Here is a 27279-nt window from a genome sequence, read left to right as displayed (position 1 = left end):
ACATTGAAAAAAACTGTTTTGGGAAGTATATTTTGAATAAATACATCAGAATTTGAATATGTTAAAATAAAATTCTCATTTTTTAGAAATGCTCTTTTTTCTGTTTGTTTTTTTGCCAGCATCCACCTCTCACTGGACCCTCAGATTTCCCCCCCCCCCCCCCCCCCCCCCCCTTTACTGCATCTGTACTACCATGTACCTCTGGTCACTCCTCAAAATGTGCTATATTGCCTTTGCTGACTTTTTACTCTTTCAACTCTAACTGCGCCACTTCTCCACTTTTTAGGTCTTGCCTACTAGAGAGCACATGTTATGCCTGTTGCATGAAAAACAAAAAACCCCGCACATTGCCTACTATTGATTGGCTTCATTGTCCCTCTCCCATTTGCTGCTTCTAATTAGTTAGGGTGTGTTGGCTTTCCTTTTTCTACTTGTATTAGTCTTTCCCATTAAGCATGGATACTTCACCTGTCTCCTTACACTGCTCCCTATTCAGGTGCTATTTTTTCTTTTTCTTTAGGCATCCTTAGTGCATATTTTCCAACTTTCTCCCCAGGGCTGTGTGTTGCTGCTTTGCTGACTGTGTGTCTCCTGTCCACCTCCGTGATGCCCTTGCTCTTATCTCTCCTTGCATTGATTTTTCGCCTGTGTTTCTCCCCCAAGCGTTACGTTGTGCTCTTGTCATTTTGCAACCCTATGTTCCTCACTCTCCATATTCTTTTCCCCCACCCATGCCATCAGTGTTCATTTCCCCCACCTGCTCCCTCTGTGTTCATTTCTCTCATCTCCCCCCTCTGAGTTCCTTTCTCCTACTTGTATCATCTGTGTCCACGTCGTGTGTTTTCCTTCCCACAGCACCCTCTGAGTTACTTTCCTTTGTGATTCTAACCACTTCCCTACCCTCTGTGTTTCCTCCTTCCCCCATCTGCATTACCTTTTCCCCTTTTTTGTGTACCGATCTAACTCAGATAAGCAAAGAAAAAGAAAACAAAAAGGGATTGTCACTTTTTAGGCGAGCACGTGCATGGTGCTTGCGCCTTCAAAATGACGTGGCCTGTCGTGTCACAGGCATTTTTTTCTTGGCTAGAACCATTTACAAAGCTAATATGCCCCAAAAGCAAGACAGCTGACTTTGCCAATGCTTATTGCAAATCCAGGGAAATCCACTTTTGCTCCGCCAGTGTTTAACTGCACCTCCTATACAATTTATGTAAAATTGATGTTTATTTTCTCATTTACTCTATTTGTCTTATTACGTTTCTTACTTCACATTCATTTTTGTTTTTCTCTTATCTGAATGTTATGCTATTTCTGTGGGTTTACCATTTAGTGCGCCCCTGTGTTGCTTCATCATAATGAAGTCTGTTTATAGGTATGTGAAGAGCTCTGCCCTGACCCTGCTGATCTTTCAGAGCCCCTGTTCTGTTGGGTTTTGGTTTCTCTCGTTTATCTTCTGAAGTTATTTTTAATTTTCCAGACCTTGCATCAATTGTCAGAAATCCTGAGTTCAATCACTTTAAAAATATCAGTATACTAGTGAGAAGCGTGCACTATGGCAAAGTGTGATCTCAACAGGCTCAAGTGCAGCATGGTTCTGAAAGAGGATTGTTAATTTACACTTTCATTACAAAAATAGTAATAAAAGTAGGTCAAAATGCTTTTTGCTTTTATAAGGACAATCCAAGCAACCTTCATAGTGTGTGTGCGACAGAGCAGAGGAATATGGGGAGACTGCCTGTTAGAAGAGATTGCTTGTTTTGTATTGTAGTTTTTCTGAATAAATCAAAACTCCGTAGTCCATTTATTTTCACACAGAACACAAAACAATTTCTCTCCTCTCTTACTGTTTAATGTGATTGGCATAAATGTTATTTTCTGTGTTCTGCCCAGCTGAGGTTGAAGGGAAAGACACCCCCCACCCTCCCCCCCTCTTCCATCCCAAACACCTTCAGGAACACTCACCTTGCTGAGGAAAAGCTCTTGTTCCATATCTAATGGCTTGACTGTCAGTTACTCTGTGTTTTTTTTGTTTTTGTTTCAGATCACAGACCACGAGACGGAAGGGCAATACTGCAAGCTTGTGCGGGATCTCATGGACGACCATAAGGATGTTGTGACGCTGCTAGCAGAGGGGCTTAGAGAGAGCCGCAAGCACATACAGGTAGTCGGTCCTATGAAAGATGCAAAGAGGTACATGCAACTGGGCCTGCAAATACATTTTCAAGGAAAGTCCAGCCGAGAAGCATTAATAGAATTCACTTTGAAACAGCTCTTTCAGGACTACCCTTTGGGGATATCTTGATCAACTGGCCATTGAAGGTGTGTGCCTCAGCCACATCATTCTGTTAGTCTTTTGAAAGTCACCATCCATTGTTGAATGATGAATGTAATCTTAAGCTCCCATATGCACAGCACCCACTAACTGCAAAGACTCACCGCCTACTCAGCTTCTCTGACTGTAATGTTTTTCTGCCCAACCATCCATGAAAACACAAGAGGTCCCTGGATATTTAGCTCATGACACCCCAAGATTTATTTTCACATCTACCTTCCCTGTGTGCAATAGGTCCTCTGCTCTTCCCAGCTTACTTGACTGAGAGATCACAAACTGCCCATGCGGACCATGCAAGCTCCTTGCTCACCTTGCTGCTCACCCCCCTGACTTCTGGAGATCCGTCACACAATCCTCACTTATAGGCAGTGCTTACTGTGCATCAAGTTCACCTGATCACAAAAGTTACTTATCCACTTTGGAGAATGACCCAGAGAGCTCCTGAACATCCATAACATTGGCTGTGAGTGCTCCCTTCAAAGCCACTATAATCACTGCACATATTCCTTACACACTCAGATGTATGACTGTTCTGTTTTTTAGGATGAGAAGGTAATCCGTTACTTCTTGGATAAGACCTTGACCTCCAGGCTGGGAATCCGGATGTTGGCATCACATCATTTGTCCTTGCACGAAGATAAGGTACGCTATGACGCATTGGTAGGCTTCGATGGAGCTTTCTTTTTGTTATCTTACAAACTGCTGCAGACGTGGCTTTATTCTTATTTATTTTACACCCTTTTCAGCATTCAATTTTTCTAAGGAAAGGAGCGCTTGGGTACTCATATTTCTTAAATATGTTTCTCTTGACCCTGGAAGGATCTCAGTAAAATTATTTTCCAACTTTTTTTTAAGTTCTCATCACTACAGCGGAGTGTTGTCTCTTTAATGTAACTCAAAATTTCTTACTTTAACTAAACCACCTGAATTTAATTTTTCTGATGATGTATGATTATCTGTTAACACAGTTTAGCTAGTTTTTGCATTCAGATGTGTTTGTTGAGTGATGTTTTTTTAACTGAGGCTGCAGTCACCTAATTTCCCGGAGGAATGCATGTTTCCATTCTGAGACCTAATCTATCAGAAGAATCATTTGGATGTGGGGGAAAAGATGGCAGTCCCAGAGACGAAGCTGCTTGAATGTGTTTTGTCTGATTGTTTAACTCTTCCCAGATGAGTACAGATATTATGTGTCAGCGACTTTGATCAACTGCATTCAGTAGATAGCCTTTTTTCCAAGTAGGGTTGCCATAAGCTCATATATTGTTGTTTGGTTATGGCCTTAAACTTTTCAAGATTTCAATAGAAAAGTATCACTGTGTAACATGGGACAACAATGAGACATAAGACTTGCAACAGAGTTTGTTGATCAAGACACCTCTGTTCTCACTGGTATTCTTAACTCATTTGTGAGATTGTAAGTATTAGAGTTTGTATTCAGCTAATTTCCAGCCAGATTTACAGTAATTAGAACGTTTGGAGTAAGCTGCTGTTACACGGTGGGATAATAAGACAATTATAGGAAAAAAGCTTTGTGAATCAGGCCTCAGTCTGCTTTACATCACTTTGTTAAGGGTGACCATCAGAGTATGACTGGTTTATCACAGACAGAGCACCAACTATTATTCTTTCTTTATTAATTAAAGTACATAGTAGTTAATCAAAACATTTACGCCATCCATAATAAGGTAGAATTCACAGTACACATTTCATAAGAAGCCATAAAAAACATGTGTTCGATGGCATCTGTCGCTGTAGATACGCATGTTTTGCAATAGCTCGCCATCTGGTGTTGGGCCGGAGTGTTACAAGTTGTTTTTCTTCGAAGAAGTCTTTCGAGTCACGGGACCGAGTGACTCCTCCTTTTGTGTCCATTGCGCATGGGCGTCGACTCTATCCTCGATTGTTTTTTTTTCCGCCATCGGGTTCGGACGTGTTCCTGTCGCTCCGAGTTTCGGAACGGAAAGATAGCTAAATTCTGAAGATTTTCGTCGGTATTGTTGCGTTCGGGATCGGCGTAGTTAGATTCAACACCGCATCGAAGATCGAAGAGCTCCGGTGCCCTTCGGGGTAGTTTTTCGATCCCCCGTCGGGGCCTGGTCGGCCCGACCGCGTGCTGAAGAACGCCGATGGAACGGACCCCGTTCCGTTTCTGTCCCAAATGCCACAACAAGTACCCCTATACAGACCAACACTTGGTCTGTAACCTGTGCCTGTCACCTGAGCACAGTGAAGACACCTGCGAGGCCTGTCGTGCGTTCCGGTCCCGAAAAACACTCCGAGACCGTCGAGCCAGAAGACTTCAAATGGCGTCCGCGCCGACAGCCCACCGAGAGTTCGAGGAACAAGAAGAGGAAGGTACCTTCTCGATCCACGAATCGGACTCCGAGGAATTCGATGACCCACAAACCGTGAGTAAGACGTCGAAAACAACACATAAGAAGATTGACAAGGCCCAGGGGACGCCACTGCCACCAGGCCATGGCTCGACCCATAAATTCGGTGACCGACCGTCGGCACCGAAAAAGGCCCAAACAGTGCCGAGACAGTCCGACTCCGGTCGAGACACCGGTACGCAGCCTTCTCGGGACCGAGAAAGTGCTGGAGACAAGCATCGACACCGAGATAGCGGTGTAGACACGGCTCGACGCCGAGACAGCGGCACCGACGAAGATCGACGCCGAGAGGTTTCGGCCCCGAAAAAAAGAAAAGTCAGCTCGGAGCCGAAAAAAGATGCAGACAGGGTTTCGGTGCCAAAACAACCTGCAACCGACCCAGTTTCAGGCTCTTATACAGAGGAGCATTCACTAACCTCCCAAATGCGAAAGCATAGGTTCGAGGAAGAGCTGCAATCTACCGATGTAGACCATACGCAAAAGCGTATCTTCATACAGGAGGGAACAGGGAAAATAAGCACCCTTCCCCCTATTAGAAGAAAGAGAAGACTGGAGTTCCAAACTGAACAAACACCACAAACAAAGGTGGTGAAAAAGGTTACTCCACCACCCTCTCCTCCACCTGTAATTCACGTCTCACCAGCACAAACTCCATCACATCCCCCAGCTCACACCACCATGAGCCAGGGTGACCAGGATCAGGACGCATGGGACTTATACGACGCCCCAGTGTCAGATAACAGCCCGGAGGCATACCCTACGAAGCCATCTCCACCAGAAGACAGCACTGCGTATTCTCAAGTGGTGGCTAGAGCAGCACAATTTCACAATGTAAGCCTCCACTCAGAACAGGTCGAGGATGACTTTTTATTCAACACCCTCTCCTCCACCCACAGCTCCTACCAAAGCCTGCCTATGCTCCCTGGTATGCTCCGGCACGCAAAAGAAATTTTTAAGGAGCCGGTCAAAAGTAGGGCAATCACACCAAGAGTGGAAAAAAAGTATAAGGCGCCCCCTACAGACCCTGTTTTCATCACTGCACAGCTGCCACCAGATTCCGTCGGTGTAGGAGCAGCTAGGAAAAGGGCCAACTCCCACACATCTGGGGATGCCCCACCCCCGGATAAGGAAAGCCGCAAATTCGATGCAGCTGGAAAGAGAGTCGCAGCACAGGCTGCAAACCAGTGGCGCATCGCCAACTCTCAAGCACTACTTGCGCGCTATGACAGAGCCCATTGGGATGAGATGCAACACCTCATTGAACATCTACCCAAAGACCTACAAAAAAGGGCAAAGCAAGTGGTTGAGGAAGGTCAAAACATTTCAAACAGATACGCTCCTCCATGGACGCAGCAGACACAGCTGCAAGGACAATTAATACATCCGTGATTATCAGAAGGCATGCATGGCTACGAACGTCTGGGTTTAAACCAGAGATACAGCAGGCAGTTCTCAATATGCCTTTCAATGAAAAAGAACTGTTCGGTCCAGAAGTGGACACAGCGATAGAAAAACTTAAAAAGGACACGGACACTGCTAAAGCAATGGGCGCACTCTACTCCCCGCAGAGCAGAGGAAACTACAGCACCTTCCGCAAGACACCCTTTAGAGGGGGGTTTCGGGGTCAGGCCACACAAGCCAGCACCTCACAGGCAACACCGTCCAGTTACCAGGGACAGTACAGAGGAGGGCAATTCCCTAGGAATAGGGGAAAATTTCAAAGCCCCAAAACCCCTGCAACTAAGCAGTGACTCACATGTCACTCATCCCCTCCACACAACACCAGTGGGGGGAAGAATAGGTCATTATTACAAAGCATGGCAGGAAATCACTACAGACACTTGGGTTCTAGCAATTATCCAACATGGTTATTGCATAGAATTTCTACAATTCCCTCCAAACATACCACCAAGAGCACAAAATTTATCACAACATCATTCCGAGCTCCTGGAGACAGAAGTTCAAGCACTATTGCAAAAGAATGCAATCGAATTAGTACCAAACACACAAATAAACACAGGAGTTTATTCACTGTACTTCTTAATACCAAAGAAGGACAAGACGCTAAGACCAATCCTAGACCTCAGGATAGTAAACACATACATCAAATCAGACCACTTTCACATGGTCACACTACAAGAAGTGCTACCATTGCTCAAACTACACGACTACATGACAACCTTAGACCTCAAAGACGCATATTTCCATATACCAATACATCCATCGCACAGGAAATACCTAAGGTTTGTATTCAAAGGAATACATTACCAATTCAAAGTATTGCCTTTCGGTTTAACAACAGCACCAAGAGTCTTTACAAAATGTCTAGCAGTAGTCGCTGCACACATCAGAAGGCAGCAAATACATGTATTCCCGTATCTAGACGACTGGCTAATCAAGACCCATTTGTTATCAAAGTGCTCACACCACACAAATCAAATCATACAAACCCTCTACAAACTGGGGTTCACCGTCAACTTCGCAAAATCAAACATCCTGCCGTGCAAAGTACAACAGTACCTAGGAGCCATAATAAACACAACAAAAGGAATAGCCACTCCAAGTCCACAAAGAATTCAAAACTTCAACAACAACATACAACGCATGTATCCAACACAAAAGATACAAGCAAAGATGATATTACAACTCCTAGGCATGATGTCTTCATGCATAGCCATTGTCCCGAACGCAAGACTGCACATGAGGCCCTTACAACAGTGCCTAGCATCACAATGGTCACAAGCACAGGGTCACCTTCTAGATCTGGTGTTAATAGACCGCCAAACTTACCTCTTGCTTCTATGGTGGGACAATATAAATTTAAACAAAGGGCGGCCTTTCCAAGACCCAGTGCCACAATACGTAATAACAACAGATGCTTCCATGACAGGGTGGGGAGCACACCTCGATCAACACCGCATACAAGGACAATGGAACGTACATCAAACAAAACTGCATATAAATCACCTAGAACTGCTAGCAGTTTTTCAAGCACTAAAGGCTTTCCAACCAATAATAGTTCACAAATACATTCTCGTCAAAACAGACAACATGACAACAATGTATTATCTAAACAAGCAAGGGGGGACACACTCAACGCAGTTGAGCCGGTTGGCACAAAAGATATGGCATTGGGCAATTCACAACCAAATTCGCCTAATAGCACAGTTTATCCCAGGGATTCAGAATCAACTCGCAGACAATCTCTCTCGAGATCACCAACAGGTCCACGAATGGGAAATTCACCCCCAAACTCTGAACACTTACTTCAAGATCTGGGGAACACCTCAGATAGACTTATTTGCGACAAAAGAGAACGCAAAATGCCAAAACTTCGCATCCAGATACCCACACAGGCAGTCCCAGGGTAATGCCCTATGGATGAACTGGTCAGGGATATTTGCCTACGCTTTTCCTCCTCTCCCTCTCCTTCCTTATCTGGTAAACAAACTCAGTCAAAACAAACTCAAACTCATATTAATAGCACCAACTTGGGCAAGGCAACCCTGGTACACAACGCTGTTAGACCTATCAGTAGTACCACACATCAAACTGCCCAACAGACCGGATCTGTTAACTCAACACAACCAACAGATCAGGCACCCAGATCCAGCATCGCTGAATCTAGCAATCTGGCTCCTGAAATCCTAGAATTCGGACACTTACAACTTACACAAGAGTGTATGGAAGTCATAAAGCAAGCCAGAAGGCCATCCACCAGGCACTGCTATGCAAGTAAATGGAAGAGGTTTGTTTGCTACTGCCATATTAATCAAATCCAACCATTACACGCAACTCCAAAAGATGTAGTGGGTTACTTGCTTCACTTACAAAAATCTAACCTAGCTTTCTCTTCCATTAAAATACACCTTGCAGCAATATCTGCATACCTGCAGACTACCTATTCAACTTCCCTTTATAGGATACCAGTCATTAAAGCATTCATGGAGGGCCTCAAAAGAATTATTCCACCAAGAACACCACCTGTTCCTTCATGGAACCTAAATGTTGTCCTAACTAGACTTATGGGTCCACCTTTTGAACCCATGCACTCCTGCGAAATACAGTTCCTAACCTGGAAGGTTGCATTCCTCATCGCCATTACTTCCCTAAGAAGAGTAAGCGAGATTCAGGCGTTTACAATACAAGAACCTTTTATACAACTACACAAGAATAAGGTCGTCCTAAGGACTAATCCTACATTTTTACCAAAGGTTATTTCACCGTTCCATCTAAATCAAACAGTGGAACTTCCAGTGTTCTTCCCACAGCCAGATTCCGTAGCTGAGAGGGCACTACATACATTAGATGTCAAAAGAGCATTAATGTATTACATTGACAGAACTAAAAACATCAGAAAGACTAAACAACTATTTATTGCATTCCAAAAACCTCATGCAGGAAACCCAATATCAAAACAAGGTATAGCCAGATGGATAGTTAAATGCATCCAAATCTGCTACCTTAAAGCTAAACGACAGCTGCCCATTACACCAAGGGCACACTCAACCAGAAAGAAAGGTGCTACCATGGCCTTTCTAGGAAACATCCCAATGCAAGAAATATGTAAGGCAGCCACATGGTCTACGCCTCACACATTCACCAAGCACTACTGTGTAGACGTGTTATCCGCACAACAAGCCACAGTAGGGCAAGCCGTATTAAGAACATTGTTTCAGACTACTTCCACTCCTACAGGCTGAGCCACCGCTTTTGGGGAGATAACTGCTTACTAGTCTATGCAAAACATGCGTATCTACAGCGACAGATGCCATCGAACTGAAAATGTCACTTACCCAGTGTACATCTGTTCGTGGCATCAGTCGCTGTAGATTCGCATGTGCCCACCCGCCTCCCCGGGAGCCTGTAGCAGTTCGGAAGTTACCTTCAACTATTTGTATATATATCATTTCAACCTTATATAGGTACATACTTAGTCACTCCATTGCATGGGCACTATTACTACAATACAACTCCTACCTCACCCTCTGCGGGGAAAAACAATCGAGGATAGAGTCGACGCCCATGCGCAATGGACACAAAAGGAGGAGTCACTCGGTCCCGTGACTCGAAAGACTTCTTCGAAGAAAAACAACTTGTAACACTCCGGCCCAACACCAGATGGCGAGCTATTGCAAAACATGCGAATCTACAGCGACTGATGTCACAAACAGATGTACACTGGGTAAGTGACATTTTCATCTTATTTTTTTTAAAGTTTTTTTTTTTACAATACCTAATACTGAGTAAAATCCATAAAATCACAAACTTTTTACAATGTAATATCTTTACTGGGTGTAAGACAACCAAGCTTACTAGCCTTAAAACCTGTCCTCAAATATTGATTTGCATCAATCGCTGTAATCCTACTTTGGTAAAATTTAGAAGGATTACATCATCCGCATGGAGCAGGTTTGAAATTTAAAGGCCCCCAGTCTTTGGAGTGTGCGCATTTACCTCGTTTAGCATAGTGGTCAGATCAGATACAAAAAGATTAAAAAGATAGAGCTCAAGCACTCAACCCTTTTTAAGACCGCGTTCGGTCATAGTTCTTCTTGATAGGAACGAACTGTCCCCTATTTTCACCATAATCCATGTGTCAGTATATAACATCTGCATAGCTTTTAATAACTGCTTCGGGATACCCCACTGAGTTAACTTTGCCCATAACTGGCTATGCTGTATTGAATCAAATGCGGATTTAAAATCCACAGAACATACGTACAGGGGTTGTGTTTTTTTATTACATTTATCTATAATGGTGGTAAGAGATAAAGGCGGTCATTCTGACCCTGGCAGTTGAAAACCGCCAGGGCAGAGTGCCGCGGAAGCACCGCCAACAGGTTCGGTCAGAAAAGGGCAACCGCCGGTTTCCCGTCAGTTTACCCCTGCCCCAAAGAATCCTCCGTGGCGGTGCTGCTCGCAGCACCGCCATGGGGATTCCGACCCCCTTCCCGCCATCCTGGTCCTGGCGGTAAAAACCACCAGGAACAGGATGGCGGGAACGGGTGTCGTGGGGCCCCTGGGGGCTCCTGCACTGCCCATGCCACAGGAGGGGGTTTCCCGCTGGGCAGTGCGGTCATTCGGCGGTTCCCGCTTGGCGGGCGGCGACCGCCGCCCGCCGAAGTAGGAATGACCCCCAAAATGTTTACCCCTGTTCCAGGCCCTTCAATAAAGCCTGTCTGATTGCCTGGAATGATGTTATGTTCATTTCCCCAGCTCTGAAGATCCTCCTAAAGGGAACCAGCATAGTATTTTGGTTCAGAGTCAGTTAAAGTGATTATGAGAGAGTTCTCGTGGCTGGCAAGATTTCCACCTTTAAAAATTGGGTGGATAATGGCGCCCTTCTTGGAATAGCTTCAAGTTCCAGTGCATTGTTAAAAGCTGCTGCCAACTTCTCTGCTCAGAAGCCTGAATTTGTTTTGTATAAGGCGTTAGGGATCCCGTTTGGGCCCGAAGCCCCGGCCTGCCTACTCTTATTAAGTCTAGTAATCTGGGCAGCCGTAAACTTTGGACCATTTTCTTCTTTGTACTTGGGACAGATTGAGTTGTTGATTCACTTGGGGCAGGTTGATTTGTCGTTGGTTCCCTGGCCATGAACCCCTATTGACCCCCCCTTGACTATACACCACTTCTTTACATTCTTTTGCTTGGTTGAAATATTGAAGTGAAAATTTATACCAAGAAGATTCAGAAATATCCCAGCTAGTCAGAATCATAGGGGCTTTGTTCAAATCATTTACCATTTTCCAAATGCCCGAGAATCCGTTTTTTGCTTAGAAAGGCCTTTGTCCAGAAGTCCTGCCTATTCCTTGCCTTCCCACATCTGTTTCCTCTATGAGCTATTTGTATCTTTTAAATCTTTTTGGATACGAAGATCAGTTGGGTTCTTCCTTTAAAGTCTTAGTATCCTATTCCTCTTATCCTCAATAAGGCAGTAACAGCTGTTGTTTTTATTTCTTCTCTATTTCTTACTTTTTCCAATACATAATTCTGATGGGATTTTTGAAGATTTTCAGAGCGAAAACTGATTGCAAACTCATCCAAGAAAGCTGACCATTGAAAAATTAGGTCACCACTTGGGGCACCAACGGGATAACAAATGAGTTGGTTTAGCAACGTCTCGGAGTTTATACCAGTAACTTCAATTGAGTCACCTCGCCATTGAAGTTTCTTATAATTAGTTGTCGGAATATTGCTGGGATGCGAAGCAGTGGATTTATGCTTTGGGCAACTATAATTAATCTCCATACCTTGCAGACCATGATCACTTAATTCTGTCCTAACAATGTGTAGGAAGTTGGCTCTGTATGCACTATTTCAAAGTAAGGAATAGTATGCACAGAGTACAAGGGTTCCCCTTAGAGGTAAGATGGTGGCAAAAAGAGATAATACTAATGCTCTATTTTGTGGTAGTGTGGTCGAGCAGTAGGCTTATCAAAGGAGTAGTTTTAAGCATTTGTTGTACATACACAAGCAATAAATGAGGAACACACACTCAAAGACAATTCCAGGCCAATAGGTTTTTGTATAGAAACATATATTTTCTTAGTTTATTTTAAGAACCACAGGTTCAAATTTTACATGTAATACTTTAAATGAAAGGTATTGCAGGTAGGTACTTTAGGAACTTTGAATAATCAAAATAGCATACACAGTTTTCATATAAATCACATATAGCTATTTTAAAACTAGACAGTGCAATTTTCAACAGTTCCTGGGGGAAGTAAGAGTTAGTTAGTTTTTGGAGGTAAGTAAACCACCTACGGTGTTCAAGTTTGGTTCCAAGGTAGCCCACCGTTGGGGTTTCAGAGCAACCCCAAAGTTTCCACACCAGCAGCTCAGGGCCGGTAAGGTGCAGAGGTCAAAGTGGTGCCCAAAACACATAGGCTTCAATGGAGAAGGGGGTGCCCCGGTTCCAGTCTGCCAGCAGGTAAGTACCCGTGTCTTCGGAGGGCAGACCAGGGGGGTTTTGTAGGGCACCGGGGGGGTACACAAGTCAGCACAGAAAGTACACCCTCAGCAGCACGGGGGCGGCCGGGTGCAGTGTGCGAACAAGCGTCGGGTTAGCAATAGAAATCAATGGGAGACCAAGGGGTCTCTTCAGCGATGCAGGCAAGGGGGGGGCTCCTCGGGGTAGCCACTACCTGGGCAAGGGAGAGGGCCTCCTGGGGGTCACTCCAAAATGGAGTTTGGATCCTTCAGGTCCTGGGGGCGGCGGGTGCAGAGTCTTTTCCAGGCGTCTGGATCTGAGGAACAGGCAGTCGCGGTCAGGGAGGAGCCTCGGGATTTCCTCTGCAGGTGTCGCTGTGGGGGCTCGGGGGGCAACTCTGGCTACTCACGGTCTCGCAGTCGCCAGGAAGTCCTCCCTGAAGTGTTTGTTCTCCACAAGTCGAGCCGGGGGCGTCGGGTGCAGAGTAGCAAGTCTCACGCTTCCGGCGGGAAACGCAAGTTGTTTTAAAGTTGCTCCTTTGTAACAAAGTTGTAGTCTTGGGTGAACAGAGCCGCTGTCCTCAGGAGTTCTTGGTCCTTCTAGAGCAGGGCAGTCCTCTGAGGATTCAGAGGTCGCTGGTCCCTGGGGAAAGCATCGCTGGAGCAGTGTCTTCAGAAGGGGGGAGACAGGCCGGTAGAGCTTGGGCCAAAGCAGTTGGGGTCTCTGTCTTCTCTGCAGGGTTTTTCAGCTTAGCAGTCCTCTTCTTCTTAGGTTGCAGGAATCTAAGTTCCTAGGTTCTGGGGAGCCCCTAAATACAGAATTTAGGGGGGTGTTTAGGTCTGGGAGGGCAGTAGCCAGTGGCTACTAGCCCTGAGGGTGGCTACACCCTCTTTGTGCCTCCTCCCAAGGGGAGGGGGTCACATCCCTATCCCTATTGGGGGAATCCTCCGTCTGCAAGATGGAGGATTTCTAAAAGTCAGAGTCACCTCAGCTCAGGCTGCCTTAGGGGCTGTCCTGACTGGCCAGTGACTCCTCCTTGTTTTTCTCATTATCTCCTCCTGCCTTGCCGCCAAAAGTGGGGCTGTGGCCGGAGGGGGCGGGCAACTCCACTAGCTGGAATGCCCTGGGGTGCTGTAACAAAGGGGGGAGCCTTTGAGGCTCACCACCAGGTGTTACAGTTCCTGCAAGGGGGAGGTGATAAGCATCTCCACCCAGTACAGGCTTTGTTACTAGCCACAGAGTGACAAAGGCACTCTCCCCATGTGGCCAGCAACATGTCTCGAGTGTGGCAGGCTGCTAAAACCAGTCAGCCTACACGGGTAGTTGTTTAAGGTTTCAGGGGGCACCTCTAAGGTGCCCTCTGGGGTGTATGTTACAATAAAATATACACTGGCATCAGTGTGCATTTATTGTGCTGAGAAGTTTGATACCAAACTTCACAGTTTTCAGTGCAGCCATTATGGTGCTGTGGAGTTCGTGCATGACAGACTCCCAGACCATATACTCTTATGGCTACCCTGCACTTACAATGTCTAAGGTTTTGCTTAGACACTGTAGGGGCACAGTGCTCATGCACTTGTGCCCTCACCTATGGTATAGTGCACCCTGCCTTAGGGCTGTAAGGCCTGCTAGAGGGGTGACTTATCTATACTGCATAGGCAGTGTGAGGTTGGCATGGCACCCTGAGGGGAGTGCCATGTCGACTTACTCGTTTTGTCCTCACCAGCACACACAAGCTGGCAAGCAGTGTGTCTGTGCTGAGTGAGGGGTCCCCAGGGTGGCATAAGTTATGCTGCAGCCCTTAGAGACCTTCCCTGGCATCAGGGCCCTTGGTACCAGGGGTACCAGTTACAAGGGACTTACCTGGATGCCAGGGTGTGCCAATTGTGTAAAACAAAAGTACAGATTAGGGAAAGAACACTGGTGCTGGGGCCTGGTTAGCAGGCCTCAGCACACTTTCAAATCAAAACTTAGCATCAGCAAAGGCAAAAAGTCAGGGGGTAACCATGCCAAGGAGGCATTTCTTTACACAATGTGATAGGTGGCAACTTGAGTTTGGAGTGGTGAGGTGACCACTACATAGTCAATTAAGGATTGGTTCCCAAAGGTATAGCAAGTAGCTGCAGGGGGAATGTCCTGTTGGTACCTCCGTTCAGGATTCCCAGACCTAACACCTTCAGGTTCTTAAACAAACCCCCCTTAGCGTCTGTTGGACCAGTACCACTCCTCTATAAAGCTTGTTTAGGGACAGACTGCATATAGTCCTGGTGCACAATCAGTTCCTCTCTTTCAAAGGATTGTAATAGTTTCATGTTAAAACCCCCTACAATTAAGAGCTCATGATCATCAGATTCTTGCAAACCTGTTAGAATTTCTTCTACCAGTTTGGAGGTCGTAAGTTTCCTGGAGAGGGCGTAGGGGTGAATATAAATATTAATTATCAAGAGAGGTCTCCTTATCTTTCTATGCCAGTTTAGCAATTTTACTATCAGAAGGTATGCATTTTCCTCTCTTAATTGCATACACAATGCTTTTAGTCCTCCTGCAATAAAAGTCACCAGCCACCCTTTGAACGGCTGAACTTTATCACCTTTATATGATGGGGAAAAAAATAAAACCTATATAGCCATCAATAGTAAATGGTTTAGTTGACCAGGTCTCCTGTAGTAACACAATCTGAAAATCTTTTAATAAAGTTAGATCTTTTAATTGATTATTAGCACTAATCCCGTTTATGTTCCAGGAGCGTATTTTAAGTGAATTTTGACAATATTTAGCCTCAGTTGATCTTAGTGGCGTGGGATAGGGCTGACAGGGTCTCCTACTTTTGTGAAGAGCAGCTGAAAGCCATCCTAAACTTAATTGCCTAGACTCCTGTCCGTTATCCAGAGAATAACTTATTGGATGATAAATAGCTGGTGTAGAATTCACAATTGCAGTTCTAAGAATTGAATAGGGTTTTTGAGAGCCACTGCTTCATGTTAGTTGTGATGTCCTATTGTCAATTTCTAAGGGTTCTAGATAACCAATCTGCTAGGGAATTTTGAGCTCAATTCCTAATTATAGAAAATCCCTTTTCTCATTAAAAACCCTTTTGACAAACTGAGATGCAGCCCAGGTCACCAGGGTGGATTCTCGGATGGGACTACTTGCTGCCTCAGCCCCAGTTAAAAATTCTGTAGTCAATGTCTACTGATTGGATGTTCTCCAGCGAAGGTATTGCTTTTAAAAGTTTTAGTATACTACCACGATTTAATACATCATGTGGGCCCCTAGTCTGATATCGTGGAGAGAAAATTATCTTATTTTCACCCCTGGGGCAATCCTTCTGGTAACCTTCTATTATGGCATCCAGGCTGACTTAACAGAATTGGCCATGCTGGGTTTTCTTAGAATTAAGTAGGGTCCTCTCCGTACTAGACCATGACTGGTCGTTTTGATTGGGGCCTGTGTCTGAGCTGACTGTCCTAAGGTGATCTCTGAGAGGCCCTGGGTACCCACCCCTTTCCTGTGACTGAGGCTCAGTGGGGTATGTTAACCTACTAACTAGACCTCTGATTGCGATAGCCTCTGCTATAGGAGCTACATTTTCGAACACATTATCAGTTCGCATCGCTCTGAGGATCCTCCTTTGTCCCTCTTCTGTCGAATTCAATTTTGCTCCCTTGTTTTTGATTTCTATAGCCAGTCTCCCAATCTACTTGGGACTTTATTTTTCCGTGACACGGGATTTCCTTAGTTGATATGCCACTATCTCCCCTAAGCTTGGATTAGGTTCTGGAGGACCTAAAGGGACATTCCTCTGTTTTTGAGTATTAAATAAAGGAAACAACGTAGGAGTTGGTTGACTGCTCTTATCATTTGTTTCGTTCTTTAAACTACTTCCTTTCTTGTTAGTGATATTAAAGGGGATTGTAGTGTTAGTCGTAACTTTACAGGTTGCCCCTGGGACACCCTTCAGCTTTTTCCTAGCTTTTCTCTCCCTTTTTCCTTTGCCTTTTGGTGACAGATAATTTCAATTATTTTTTTCACTTGGCTGTTAGGGGACAGGGAAAAAGGTGAAGGGGGAGATAATGGAATCTGGTTGAATATTCCTGCCGTAATGTCAGCTATCTCTTGTACTGGAAGCTCTGTGACACCTATATTTTCACAACATTGGTTGACCTCTTTTTCACATTTCACTGTAGTACCCGCTCTTTCCCCTTCCCCGTTTACCCTACCCATCTGTTCGCCCCCATTTGTATGGGCGTTATCTCTTAGTTTACATTTAGAATGCATCATTAATTCATCATCATTTCTTTTCCTAAAAGTAAGATTAGCTTTAAATCATCTATAAGTGCGGGTTATAACCTCTGGAAGAGTTACAAGCTTACTAATTATTGGACCACAATTGCAATCATGCTTAATTATTTCTGCATAGATCTGAGCTCGTTTGATCAGTGCAGTTAAGTCTGCCAGCTTTTGATCGATCCCGGCGACTGAGTGAGCCATCATATTTAGTAGATCCACCTGCACGTCCATTTTTGTAGACTGGTAAGATAAGGCATCCAAAGTCAATTGTGATGTTTTGAAGAAAATAACCCCGCACTTTGCTCTGCGGACCCTGAGAGATTTTGCATAGATTTATGGCACTCACTACGCTCCCCTTGACTGGAAACATCTAATAGTTGGGCTTGAGACAAAGCAGTGCCTCTTAAAGCTCTTTGATCTTGAAGTGGTAAGTTGGTAAGATTATTCATTACGCTGACCTGCGCTTCATGAGATTTACCCTCGTACTCGGATGAATCACCATCTTCAAAGACATTGGGGAAACATTTACTTGAGCAGAGATGGGGGGCTGCCTGACACCAGAGCACCATCTGTCCAGAAAAAAACAGGAGTAGATTTACGGTTGACAAAAATTGGACTAGGCGAAGTTAGGTAAAATTCTGTATGTTCTATTAGTTCTTTCTCAGTATAGAAGATCATTCTGCACTTGCACTTGTGTTACCTATTTATTACTCCAGATAGCAACAACAAACTTGAAGTCCTAGCAAATCCCTACCCTCAATTCTAAGAAACTCAATGTGATGGACTTGGGGTAATTAGTTACTAAATAGATGAAAATGGTTTGTAGTTTCTGGTAGAGACGCACACGTCTGCACGAGACGCAAAATATCTACAAACAAACCTATTTTGTGTCTGTGGTTTACAGACTTGGTGATCCTGTGGGCTGCTTTCTGCTTCCGTGATTGAACAAGGTATGTCTGTCTTATGTATCTTTGTAAAACAAAGATTATTCGAGAGTCTATTGCTCTTAATTTTCAGTCTCAACTATACAAATTGGCTATAGTAATTTTTTTTTTTTTTTTTGTTTTAAAAAAAAATGTTTTTAATTTTTTTATTTTATTATTAATAAAAAAAAATCTTGGGACACAAATCTTAGTTTTCCCTAAATCAATCTTGAAATCCCATTTCAAATGACCGAACTCCCTTTGGCTTTATGTGTAAGGAGAGCCAGTGGGGATTTGAAGCTGCTTTATGCATCTTTTGCATTTAAAACTTTTCAGTCAGTATCAGAAAGCTGCCTGTCACAGCTAGAACTTACCTGGATTAAAGGTAGGCGCAATTTGCTAGAGACTATTTACCAAAAAGTTTGAAAACAATTCTCTCGTAGGGGATTTCCATGTATAGTCATAAGCACTGAATAGTTCCGCGCGCCTGCGGGGACCCCGGAGCACTGTTGTGTAGTATATTCTTAAGTGCAATCATCAGCTCCTTGACAAAAAGGTCTGTGAAAAACACTTAAGAATAACAATGTGCAGCCTATGTGAACAGCTACACAGGCCAAATTGTTAGAAGAAAAAAAACAGTTGTAGTGTAAATTTCACGTTTAAACCTCTATTTATTCTATAAATACATAAATAAATACATTCTCATATTTTATTTACACCTCTCATGAGAATAAAACAATGTAGGGCAGTGTAGCCCATAGGCTGCCATTATACAGAATGAAAATAGAGCTGTGCCTTTAAGAAAGTAAAGTCTTCCTGTTTCCCATCATGCACAGCAAAAGGCAGTTGCCTCAGTTCTTTTTTCCGGCTCCTTTCTGACAGGACCCTGAAGCATTGAGCTCTACCTCACAAAATCCTTTTGTGACAGAAATTCATTTAAAATCTTTTGAATTTCATTTTCACTCGACGTTTTTAACATTGAGTGATAATTTTCTGTTTTTTTCTGTTAGATTCTGACAGAATTTTGAGGTTTTTCTACTTCAGAAATGCCTTCACTGTTTGACAAATGTCCTTCTTGTGGCAGAAAAAAGGCCAAAACAGATCCACATCGGGTCTGCATAATTTGCCTTCCATCCAGCCACAAACCGGAGTCGTGTGACATCTGCAAAACCTTCTCCAGAAGGACCCTTCGTGACAGGGAGAAGATCCGACTCCAGGCGAAAGAGGACAGGAGGAAAAGTGGTCATTCTACCACAGAGCGAGGAGAAGGTCAGTCTTCTACCAGGGCTCACACTGGTTCCTCTATAACTCCGACCAGACCGGCTCAAAAACGGCACAGGTCTCCGACGACGTCGAGGGCGTCGACGTCGAGGCAAGGAACGGCGCCAACATGCTCGCCGTCGAGGAGTGGTTCGCCGGCGAGAAAGAGACATCGCTCGCCGTCGACGACGATTTCGCCGTCGAGACGGCGTGGACTTTCGCCGTCGAGATCTGGGTCACCGTCGACACGGCGAGGACGTTCCACGTCGAGGAGATCTGAATCCGGTTCGCCGTCGAAACGGCGAGATCGATCAACGTCGAGGGGTGCTCGACGTCGTAGACGTTCACCGTCATCACGGCGACGTCGAGGGTCGTCGTCGAGAGATTCTCAACGGCGAGAAGAATCGACGGCGAAGGACACTCGCCGTCACCGTACTTCGACGTCGAGGAGTGTGTCGACGTCGAGACAATCAAAAAGACCTAGGAGGGTTTATACAACCTCAGAATCCTCGGCTTCAATCATCCTCCTTCCAGCGTCTCCACAACTCTCTCCTCGACAATCACCATTGCCACAGACGCCGGTAACACCTACGGCGCCTCTTCCGGCTCCGCCTGTAGAGTCTGTTTTGAGGACTCCAACGCGGTCTGTAAGACGTTCGGGACATTCCTCTAGACGCTCTTCTTCCTCTCGACACCGTCATGACCCACAGAGATCTCAGCATTCACATCACAGGCGTTCTTCTTCGTCTACACGGGACTACTCTCCAACCCTATCGGACTCACCGTCCCCGAGAGTGTCCCCCATAGATGATGTGAATACGTTCCAGGAGGTCTTAGTACGAGGGGCAACCAAGCTGAACATCCCGCTGGCGGTACCTGCCCCATCGACGTCAGTGATCTTCGAGACCTTGCATCACAGGACATCTTCCAGACCTTTGCTTCCACTGGTTCCAGGTCTCCTTGAACCAGCAATGGATATTTTCCTTGCACCGGCCGCAACAAAGTCTGCTCCTTCCAGACTTATTAAAAAATATCGTCCACCAGAACAAGATCCTCTATTCTTGAGGTCGGACCCAGTTCCTGATTCGGTGGTCATAGTAGCGGCAAAGAAACTGCATTCAGCCTCACCATCTTCTTCTTCACCTCCAGATAAAGAGAGCAGAAAGATAGATGCTGCAGGACGAAAAGTATGCTCTACTGCAGCCGTCACGATGAAGGCAGCCAGCGCTACTGCGTTATTAGGGCGGTACGATCGTGCCCTCTGGGACTCTTTAATACAGTTTGCGGAACATCTTCCTAAGGATAAAAGGGAAGATTTCCTGGAGGTCGTGGGTGAGGGATCCATGGTGTCTAACCAAATTATAAGTGCTGCAGCTGACTCTTCGGTGCTATCCGCACACAATTATGCACACGGGATAGCGCTCAGAAGGCATGCATGGTTGAGACTTACATCACTCAAACCTGAAGCGCAGCAGAGAATACAAAACCTGCCTTTCTCGGGCTCCACCTTGTTCGGTTCTCATGCCGATGACGAGATGGCTAGAATGAAAGCTGAACTAGATACCTTGAAAGCGGTAGGGATGGAAAGACCGAAAGAACAAAGAAAGGTTTTCCGGCCATATCAACGACGACTTTTCACCCACCGATATCAGTCGCCACACTGGATGTCTTCGCGCCCCCAGCAACAGCAACAACAGCAGTATCAAAGGGGTTTCTCTACTCAGCGAAGGTCGACAAGGGGTCGTTCAACACCTCAAACTCAGGCAACTCGACAGGCTCCCACGTCTAAGCCCTGAATCTTTGCTTCCCCCTCCTCCGTTATCCACTCCGGTAGGGGGAAGTATCTCAAATCATCTGGACGAGTGGCTACGCATCACAACAGACGCCTGGGTATTGAATATTGTGAGACATGGTTACGCTCTCAGATTCACCAGTCCTCCACCATCTGTTCCACCCAAAACAGCCAACCGCCATCTCGAAGCTCTACAGTTAGAGGTCAATATCCTATTGCAAAAAAGAGCCATAGAACCCGTTCCCATCAGCCAGCAAGGGAAGGGGATTTATTCGAGATATTTCCTTGTACCGAAAAAAGACAAACAAGAGTTTCGTCCCATCTTAGATCTGAGGACAGCAAACAAATGGATTCGCAAAGAAAAATTCAGGATGTTAGCCTTACACCAAATTTATCCACATCTACGTCAGGGCGACTGGCTATGTGCGATAGATCTTTGCGACGCTTACTTTCACATCCCAGTAACCAAGAAACATCGAAAATTCCTAAGGTTCACTGTCGGAAAACGCCATTACCAATTTGCAGTTCTACCTTTCGGCCTAAAATCAGCGCCAAGAACTTTTTCCAAATGCATGGCGGTAGTAGCCGCCCACTTGAGGAAACAGCGAATATTCGTCTACCCCTATCTAGACGATTGGCTCATAAAGGCCTCCAGTTGTCTCGAGACACAGCAACATTTCGAATGGACTCTACAACTGCTGCAAAAACTTGGTCTTCAAGTCAATCTCCTGAAATCTACAGCAACACCTGTTCAGAGGTTGCATTACTTGGGGGCCATTGTAGATACCAGGCTAGGAAAGGTGTTTCCTTCGGAGGAACGACGGTTATCGATTCTCCAGAAGTGCAAACAACTGCAGGAAAGACCTCAAGCCACTGCAAGAATAATAGCTTCTCTACTGGGCTCGATGGCGTCTTGTATCCATCTGGTTCCCAATGCTCGCCTCCATATGAGACCATTGCAGGAAAACCTGGAGGATCAGTGGTGTCAACTGAGGGACGATTGGGAGAACAAAGTCCTTCTTTCTCCTCACACCCTACAATCCCTCAAGTGGTGGTGTTTACCCAGCAATCTCTTAGTGGGGATTCCGTTCCAACAACGGCCCCCATCTCAAACCATCGTAACAGATGCGTCACTGATCGGATGGGGGGCGCACATGGAACATCTTCGAGTCCAAGGCGAGTGGTCACAGAGAGAGAGTCTCTATCACATCAACCTGCTGGAACTTCGCGCAGTCCACCTTGCGCTCAAAGCCTTCCTTCCCTCTCTGAGAACGGAAACTCTCCTTCTCCAGACAGACAACGTGGCCACTATGTACTACGTGAACAAACAAGGAGGCACCAGGTCCAGAATTTTATCCAGAGAGGCTCAGACAATCTGGCATTGGCTTCTAGCCAGGAACCTGTCACTAGTGGCAACTCACCTGCCCGGCATCCAGAATGTTCAAGCGGATGCCCTCAGTCGGGTAATGGACGAGAACCACGAATGGGTACTACACGACGACGTCGTTCATTCCATTTTCGCACTCTGGGGTACCCCCTCTACAGACCTATTCGCAACCCCAGAAAACAAAAAATGCCAAAACTTCGCCTCCAGATATTACCATCCAGGGACACTGGGGAATGCCCTGTGGATAAGCTGGTCAGGAGCATTTCTTTACGCCTTTCCACCGCTTCCCCTGATTCCGGCGGTCCTCCAGAAGCTGTCCAATGTTCAGACCAAAATGATCCTAATTGCTCCGGAGTGGCCACGCCAGTGGTGGTTCCCAGACCTTCTTCACCGGTCACTCAAACCACACATCAGGCTACCATATCGTCCGGACCTTCTCACGAAGTTCAGAGGGCAGATATCTCATCCCAACCCCTCATCGTTGAGTTTGGCAGCATGGCTCCTGAGCTAGTGCAATATGGACACTTGAACCTACCTCAGGATTGTATGGAAATTCTGAAGGAAGCAAAGCGCCCTTCCACACGATCAGCCTATGCAAGCAAGTGGAAGAGATTCTGCATTTGGTGTTTACACAACAACATTGACCCGGTTTCCTGTGGAGAACAATCTATCCTGCCATACTTGTTAAGTTTGGCAAAATCGGGCTTACAACTGTCGTCAATAAAAGTTCACTTGGCGGCTGTCACAGCATACAGAAAGAGTCCTTCACAAACTTCCTTTTTTCGGATTCCGATTATTAAGGATTTCCTAGAAGGTTTAAAGAAGGTTTTTCCCCCCATTAGAAAGCCTTCTCCTCCATGGGAACTGAACGTTGTCTTATCACGTCTGATGCTGCCGCCATTCGAGCCAATACATAAGGCATCGCTGCAACATCTCACATGGAAAGCTGCTTTTCTGGTGGCAATCACTTCAGCGCGTAGGGTCAGCGAAATCCAGGCCCTTTGCGCTCAGGAACCCTACACGGTTTTTCATTCTGCAAAAGTGGTAATGAGAACTCATCCAAAATTTTTACCTAAGGTAGTCTCCGACTTCCATGTGAACCAAACAATTTCATTACCGACTTTCTTTCAGAATCCAGCTACTCCTGCTGAGAGAACTCTGCACTCTCTGGATGTAAAGAGAGTATTGAAATTTTACTTGGACAGGACAAAAAGCTTACGAAAATCACAACAGCTTTTTATTAACTATGGCCCAATCAGAACAGGTTTGGGTACATCTAAACAATCTTTATCCAGGTGGATTGTTTCATGTATAATGTTATGTTATCAGTTAGCAAACAAATCCCTTGGTGGTAGGCCAAAAGCCCACTCTACCAGAGGGAAAGCAGCTACTGTAGCCTTGATGAGAAATGTCCCTTTGGCAGAAATATGCAAGGCTGCCACTTGGAGGTCGGTCCATACCTTTACTAAGCATTACTGCCTTGATACAGACGCTAGGGCAGATGCTCAGGTTGGGCAGGCTTTGCTCAAGAATTTGTTTGCATGATTCATGTTTTTCTCAGTATTCTTATATCTACTCCACCGCGGTTATGGGGATGGGCTTGCTACTCTATTCAGTGCTTATGACTATACATGGAAATCCCCTACGAGAGAAGAAATGGTTTCTTACCTGTAACTCCAGTTCTCTCGTAGGGGTATTTCCATGATAGTCATAAGCAACCCTCCCTCCTCCCCGGTGGAGTTGACATAGAACATGAATATTATGGAGGTTGGTACTCCAACAAATGTTTTGTTTTTTCTTCATGTCAGGTTAATAGCCTCCAAAAAAGAACTGAGGCAACTGCCTTTTGCTGTGCATGATGGGAAACAGGAAGACTTTACTTTCTTAAAGGCACAGCTCTATTTTCATTCTGTATAATGGCAGCCTATGGGCTACACTGCCCTACATTGTTTTATTCTCATGAGAGGTGTAAATAAAATATGAGAATGTATTTATTTATGTATTTATAGAATAAATAGAGGTTTAAACGTGAAATTTACACTACAACTGTTTTTTTTCTTCTAACAATTTGGCCTGTGTAGCTGTTCACATAGGCTGCACATTGTTATTCTTAAGTGTTTTTCACAGACCTTTTTGTCAAGGAGCTGATGATTGCACTTAAGAATATACTACACAACAGTGCTCCGGGGTCCCCGCAGGCGCGCGGAACTATTCAGTGCTTATGACTATCATGGAAATACCCCTACGAGAGAACTGGAGTTACAGGTAAGAAACCATTTCTTGTGTATAAACTTTAATAAAGCATAGTGGATGTTTGATGTACATTCAGTGAGATGTTAACGAGTTTTAGTAATAAGCACAACATTTGATTCCAGTAATGAGTTCAACCATGCCTGCTTATTGGAATTGATTAAATGGGCAGACTTATGAGATTTTCAGTACTCACCAGTGGCCTGATAACAGTCTTGGCCAGTTAAGAACTGGATTCTGAGAAGATCTGCTGTTTCCGGTTTCTGATTTCCTGAGAAAAAGGTGACTCCTCCCAGTATCCAAGATGCCACTGTCCACAGAATAGTATACATGAAAGGTGTCAAGTATCTTCTAAAGAGGGCCGCAGAGAAGGACCGCCTCCTAAAAGAAGAAAACCCTTCAAGGCAATCTTATTACTTTTGATTGAAAATAATGATTAAATTGAAGAAATCAGCAAGGCACATAACTCCTAGTGATATCAGGAAGAAGAAAAGGTTCTGATGAGGAAACTCAGAAGACTATTAACCTGCTGAAAATGTGTGTTGGTGGCGGGGGGAAGACCATGAAAAGTAAGGGGACCATCCAGCTTCCTCTAATCACTCCCCCCCCCCCCCCCACTCCTAGATTTATGATCCAACATCAGATGACATCAGAGGAAAAAAATCAAACTCCATTTAACTGTAGGAAATCCTTTTCACTATAACTTTCTGTAGTCAGTCCAAGATCTTGAGAGGGGCTGTTAACAGGGCTTGTCCCCCTCCCTGTTCAGAAAGTCATGGTGTTTGTTAGGAGATCATAGAAGAAACCCAATTTCATCATCCTCCACGCCGTAATGGATTCCAGATCCCTGCAGCCACCTTACATACCTGTATCTCCAAGTCACTTGCAGAACACCCCTCTGGGTGACAGTGTGGGTGGAGATGCTAGAGCAGTCTGGGCTGTGCAAGCACCCAGCTTTTACTGAGCACAGTGTTCCAGGAAGATGTGGGCCTGCCTTGCGCCGCTAGGAGCACAGACCTTGGTGGAAGGCCCAAGTTCCAAAGTATTTTGTTATGTGCCAAGACATCATACTGTTCTAGAAAGCTGAAGTGTGACCTTCTTTGTAAAGGCACAATTATTGTGCCCTAGTAAGGCAGTTGCAGCCTTCAATGAAGTTTGAAAGGGAAACATGTGTTCAATGGCATCTGTCGCTGTAGATACACATGTTCTGCATAGCTCGCCATCTGGTGTTGGGTCGGAGTGTTACAAGTTGTTTTTCTTCGAAGAAGTCTTTCGAGTCACGGGACCGAGTGACTCCTCCTTCTGTCTCCATTGCGCATGGGCGTCGACTCCATCTTCGATTGTTTTCTTTCCGCCATCGGGTTCGGACGTTTTCCTGTCGCTCCGAGTTTCGGAACGGAAAGTTAGTAAATATCGGAAGATTTTCGTCGGTATTGTTGCGTTCGGGATCGGCGTAGTTAGATTCAACACCGCATCGAAGATCGACGCGCTCCGGTGCCCTTCGGGGTAGTTTTCGATCCCCCGTCTGGGCCTGGTCGGCCCGACCGCGTGTCGAACAACGCCGATGGAACGGACCCCGTTCCGTTTTTGTCCCAAATGCCACAACAAATACCCGTATACAGACCAACATTTGGTCTGTAACCTGTGCCTGTCACCTGAGCACAGTGAGGAGACTTGCGAGGCCTGTCGCGTGTTCCGGTCCCGAAAGACACTCCGTGACCGTCGAGCCAGGAGACTTCAGATGGCGTCCACGCCGACAGCGCACCGAGAGTTCGAGGAACAAGAGGAAGAAGAAACCTTTTCGATCCACGAATCGGACTCCGAGGAATTCGACGATCAACGAACCGTGAGTAAGACGTCGAAAACAACACATAAGAAAAGTGACAAGGCCCAGGGGACGCCACTGCCACCAGGCCATGGCTCCACCCATAAATTCGGTGACCGACCATCGGCACCGAAAAAGGCCCAAACAGTGCCGAGATCGTCCGACTCCGGTCGAGACACCGGCACGCAGCCTTCTCGGGATCGAGAAAGTGCTGGAGAAAAGCAACGACACCGAGATAGCGGTGTAGAAACGGCTCGACGCCGAGACAGCGGCACCGACGAAGATCGACGCCGAGAGGTTTCGACTCCAAAAAAGAAAAAAGCCACCTCGGAGCCGAAAAAAGATACAGGCAGGGTTTCGGTGCCGAAACAACCCGTAACCGACCCAGGTCCAGGCTCTTATACAGAGGAGCAATCACTGTCCTCTCAGATGCGAAAGCATAGGTTTGAGGAAGAGCTGCAATCCACCTAAGTGGACCATACGCAAAAACGTATTTTCATACAGCAGGGAAAAGGAAAAATAAGCACCCTTCCCCCTATTAGGAGAAAAAGGAGACTGGAGTTTCAAACAGACCAGGCGCCACAAACAAAAATGGTGAAAAAGGTGACTCCGCTACCCTCTCCTCCACCTGTAATTAACGTCTCACCAGCACAAACTCCGTCACATTCCCCGGCTCACACCACCATGAGCCAAGGTGACCAGGATCAAGACGCTTGGGGCTTATATGACGCCCCAGTGTCGGACAACAGTCCGGAGGCATATCCAACAAAGCCCTCACCACCAGAAGACAGCACAGCATATTCTCAAGTGGTGGCTAGAGCAGCACAATTCCACAACGTAAACCTCCACTCAGAACAAGTCGAGGATGACTTTTTATTCAACACCCTCTCC

The 27279-nt window shown here is 45.6% G+C and overlaps 1 protein-coding gene across 9 annotated transcripts in view; it reads left to right on the top strand.

Moving 5' to 3' along the window:
• The window catches only part of BCKDK (branched chain keto acid dehydrogenase kinase), a 247806-nt gene that overhangs the window by 156457 nt on the left and 64070 nt on the right, over positions 1-27279 (top strand). For all 9 annotated transcript variants that reach the window (XM_069244198.1, XM_069244201.1, XM_069244202.1 and 6 more), the window contains 2 exons: positions 2042-2161; positions 2876-2974. In XM_069244198.1, the coding sequence (XP_069100299.1) occupies positions 2042-2161; positions 2876-2974 (219 nt within the window). The remainder of the gene's footprint in view (positions 1-2041; positions 2162-2875; positions 2975-27279) is intronic.

This window comes from Pleurodeles waltl, chromosome 7 (genome assembly GCF_031143425.1).
Source record: "Pleurodeles waltl isolate 20211129_DDA chromosome 7, aPleWal1.hap1.20221129, whole genome shotgun sequence".
In the NCBI taxonomy this organism is placed as follows: Eukaryota; Metazoa; Chordata; class Amphibia; order Caudata; family Salamandridae; genus Pleurodeles; species Pleurodeles waltl.
This window is presented reverse-complemented; position numbering and strand designations above follow the sequence as displayed.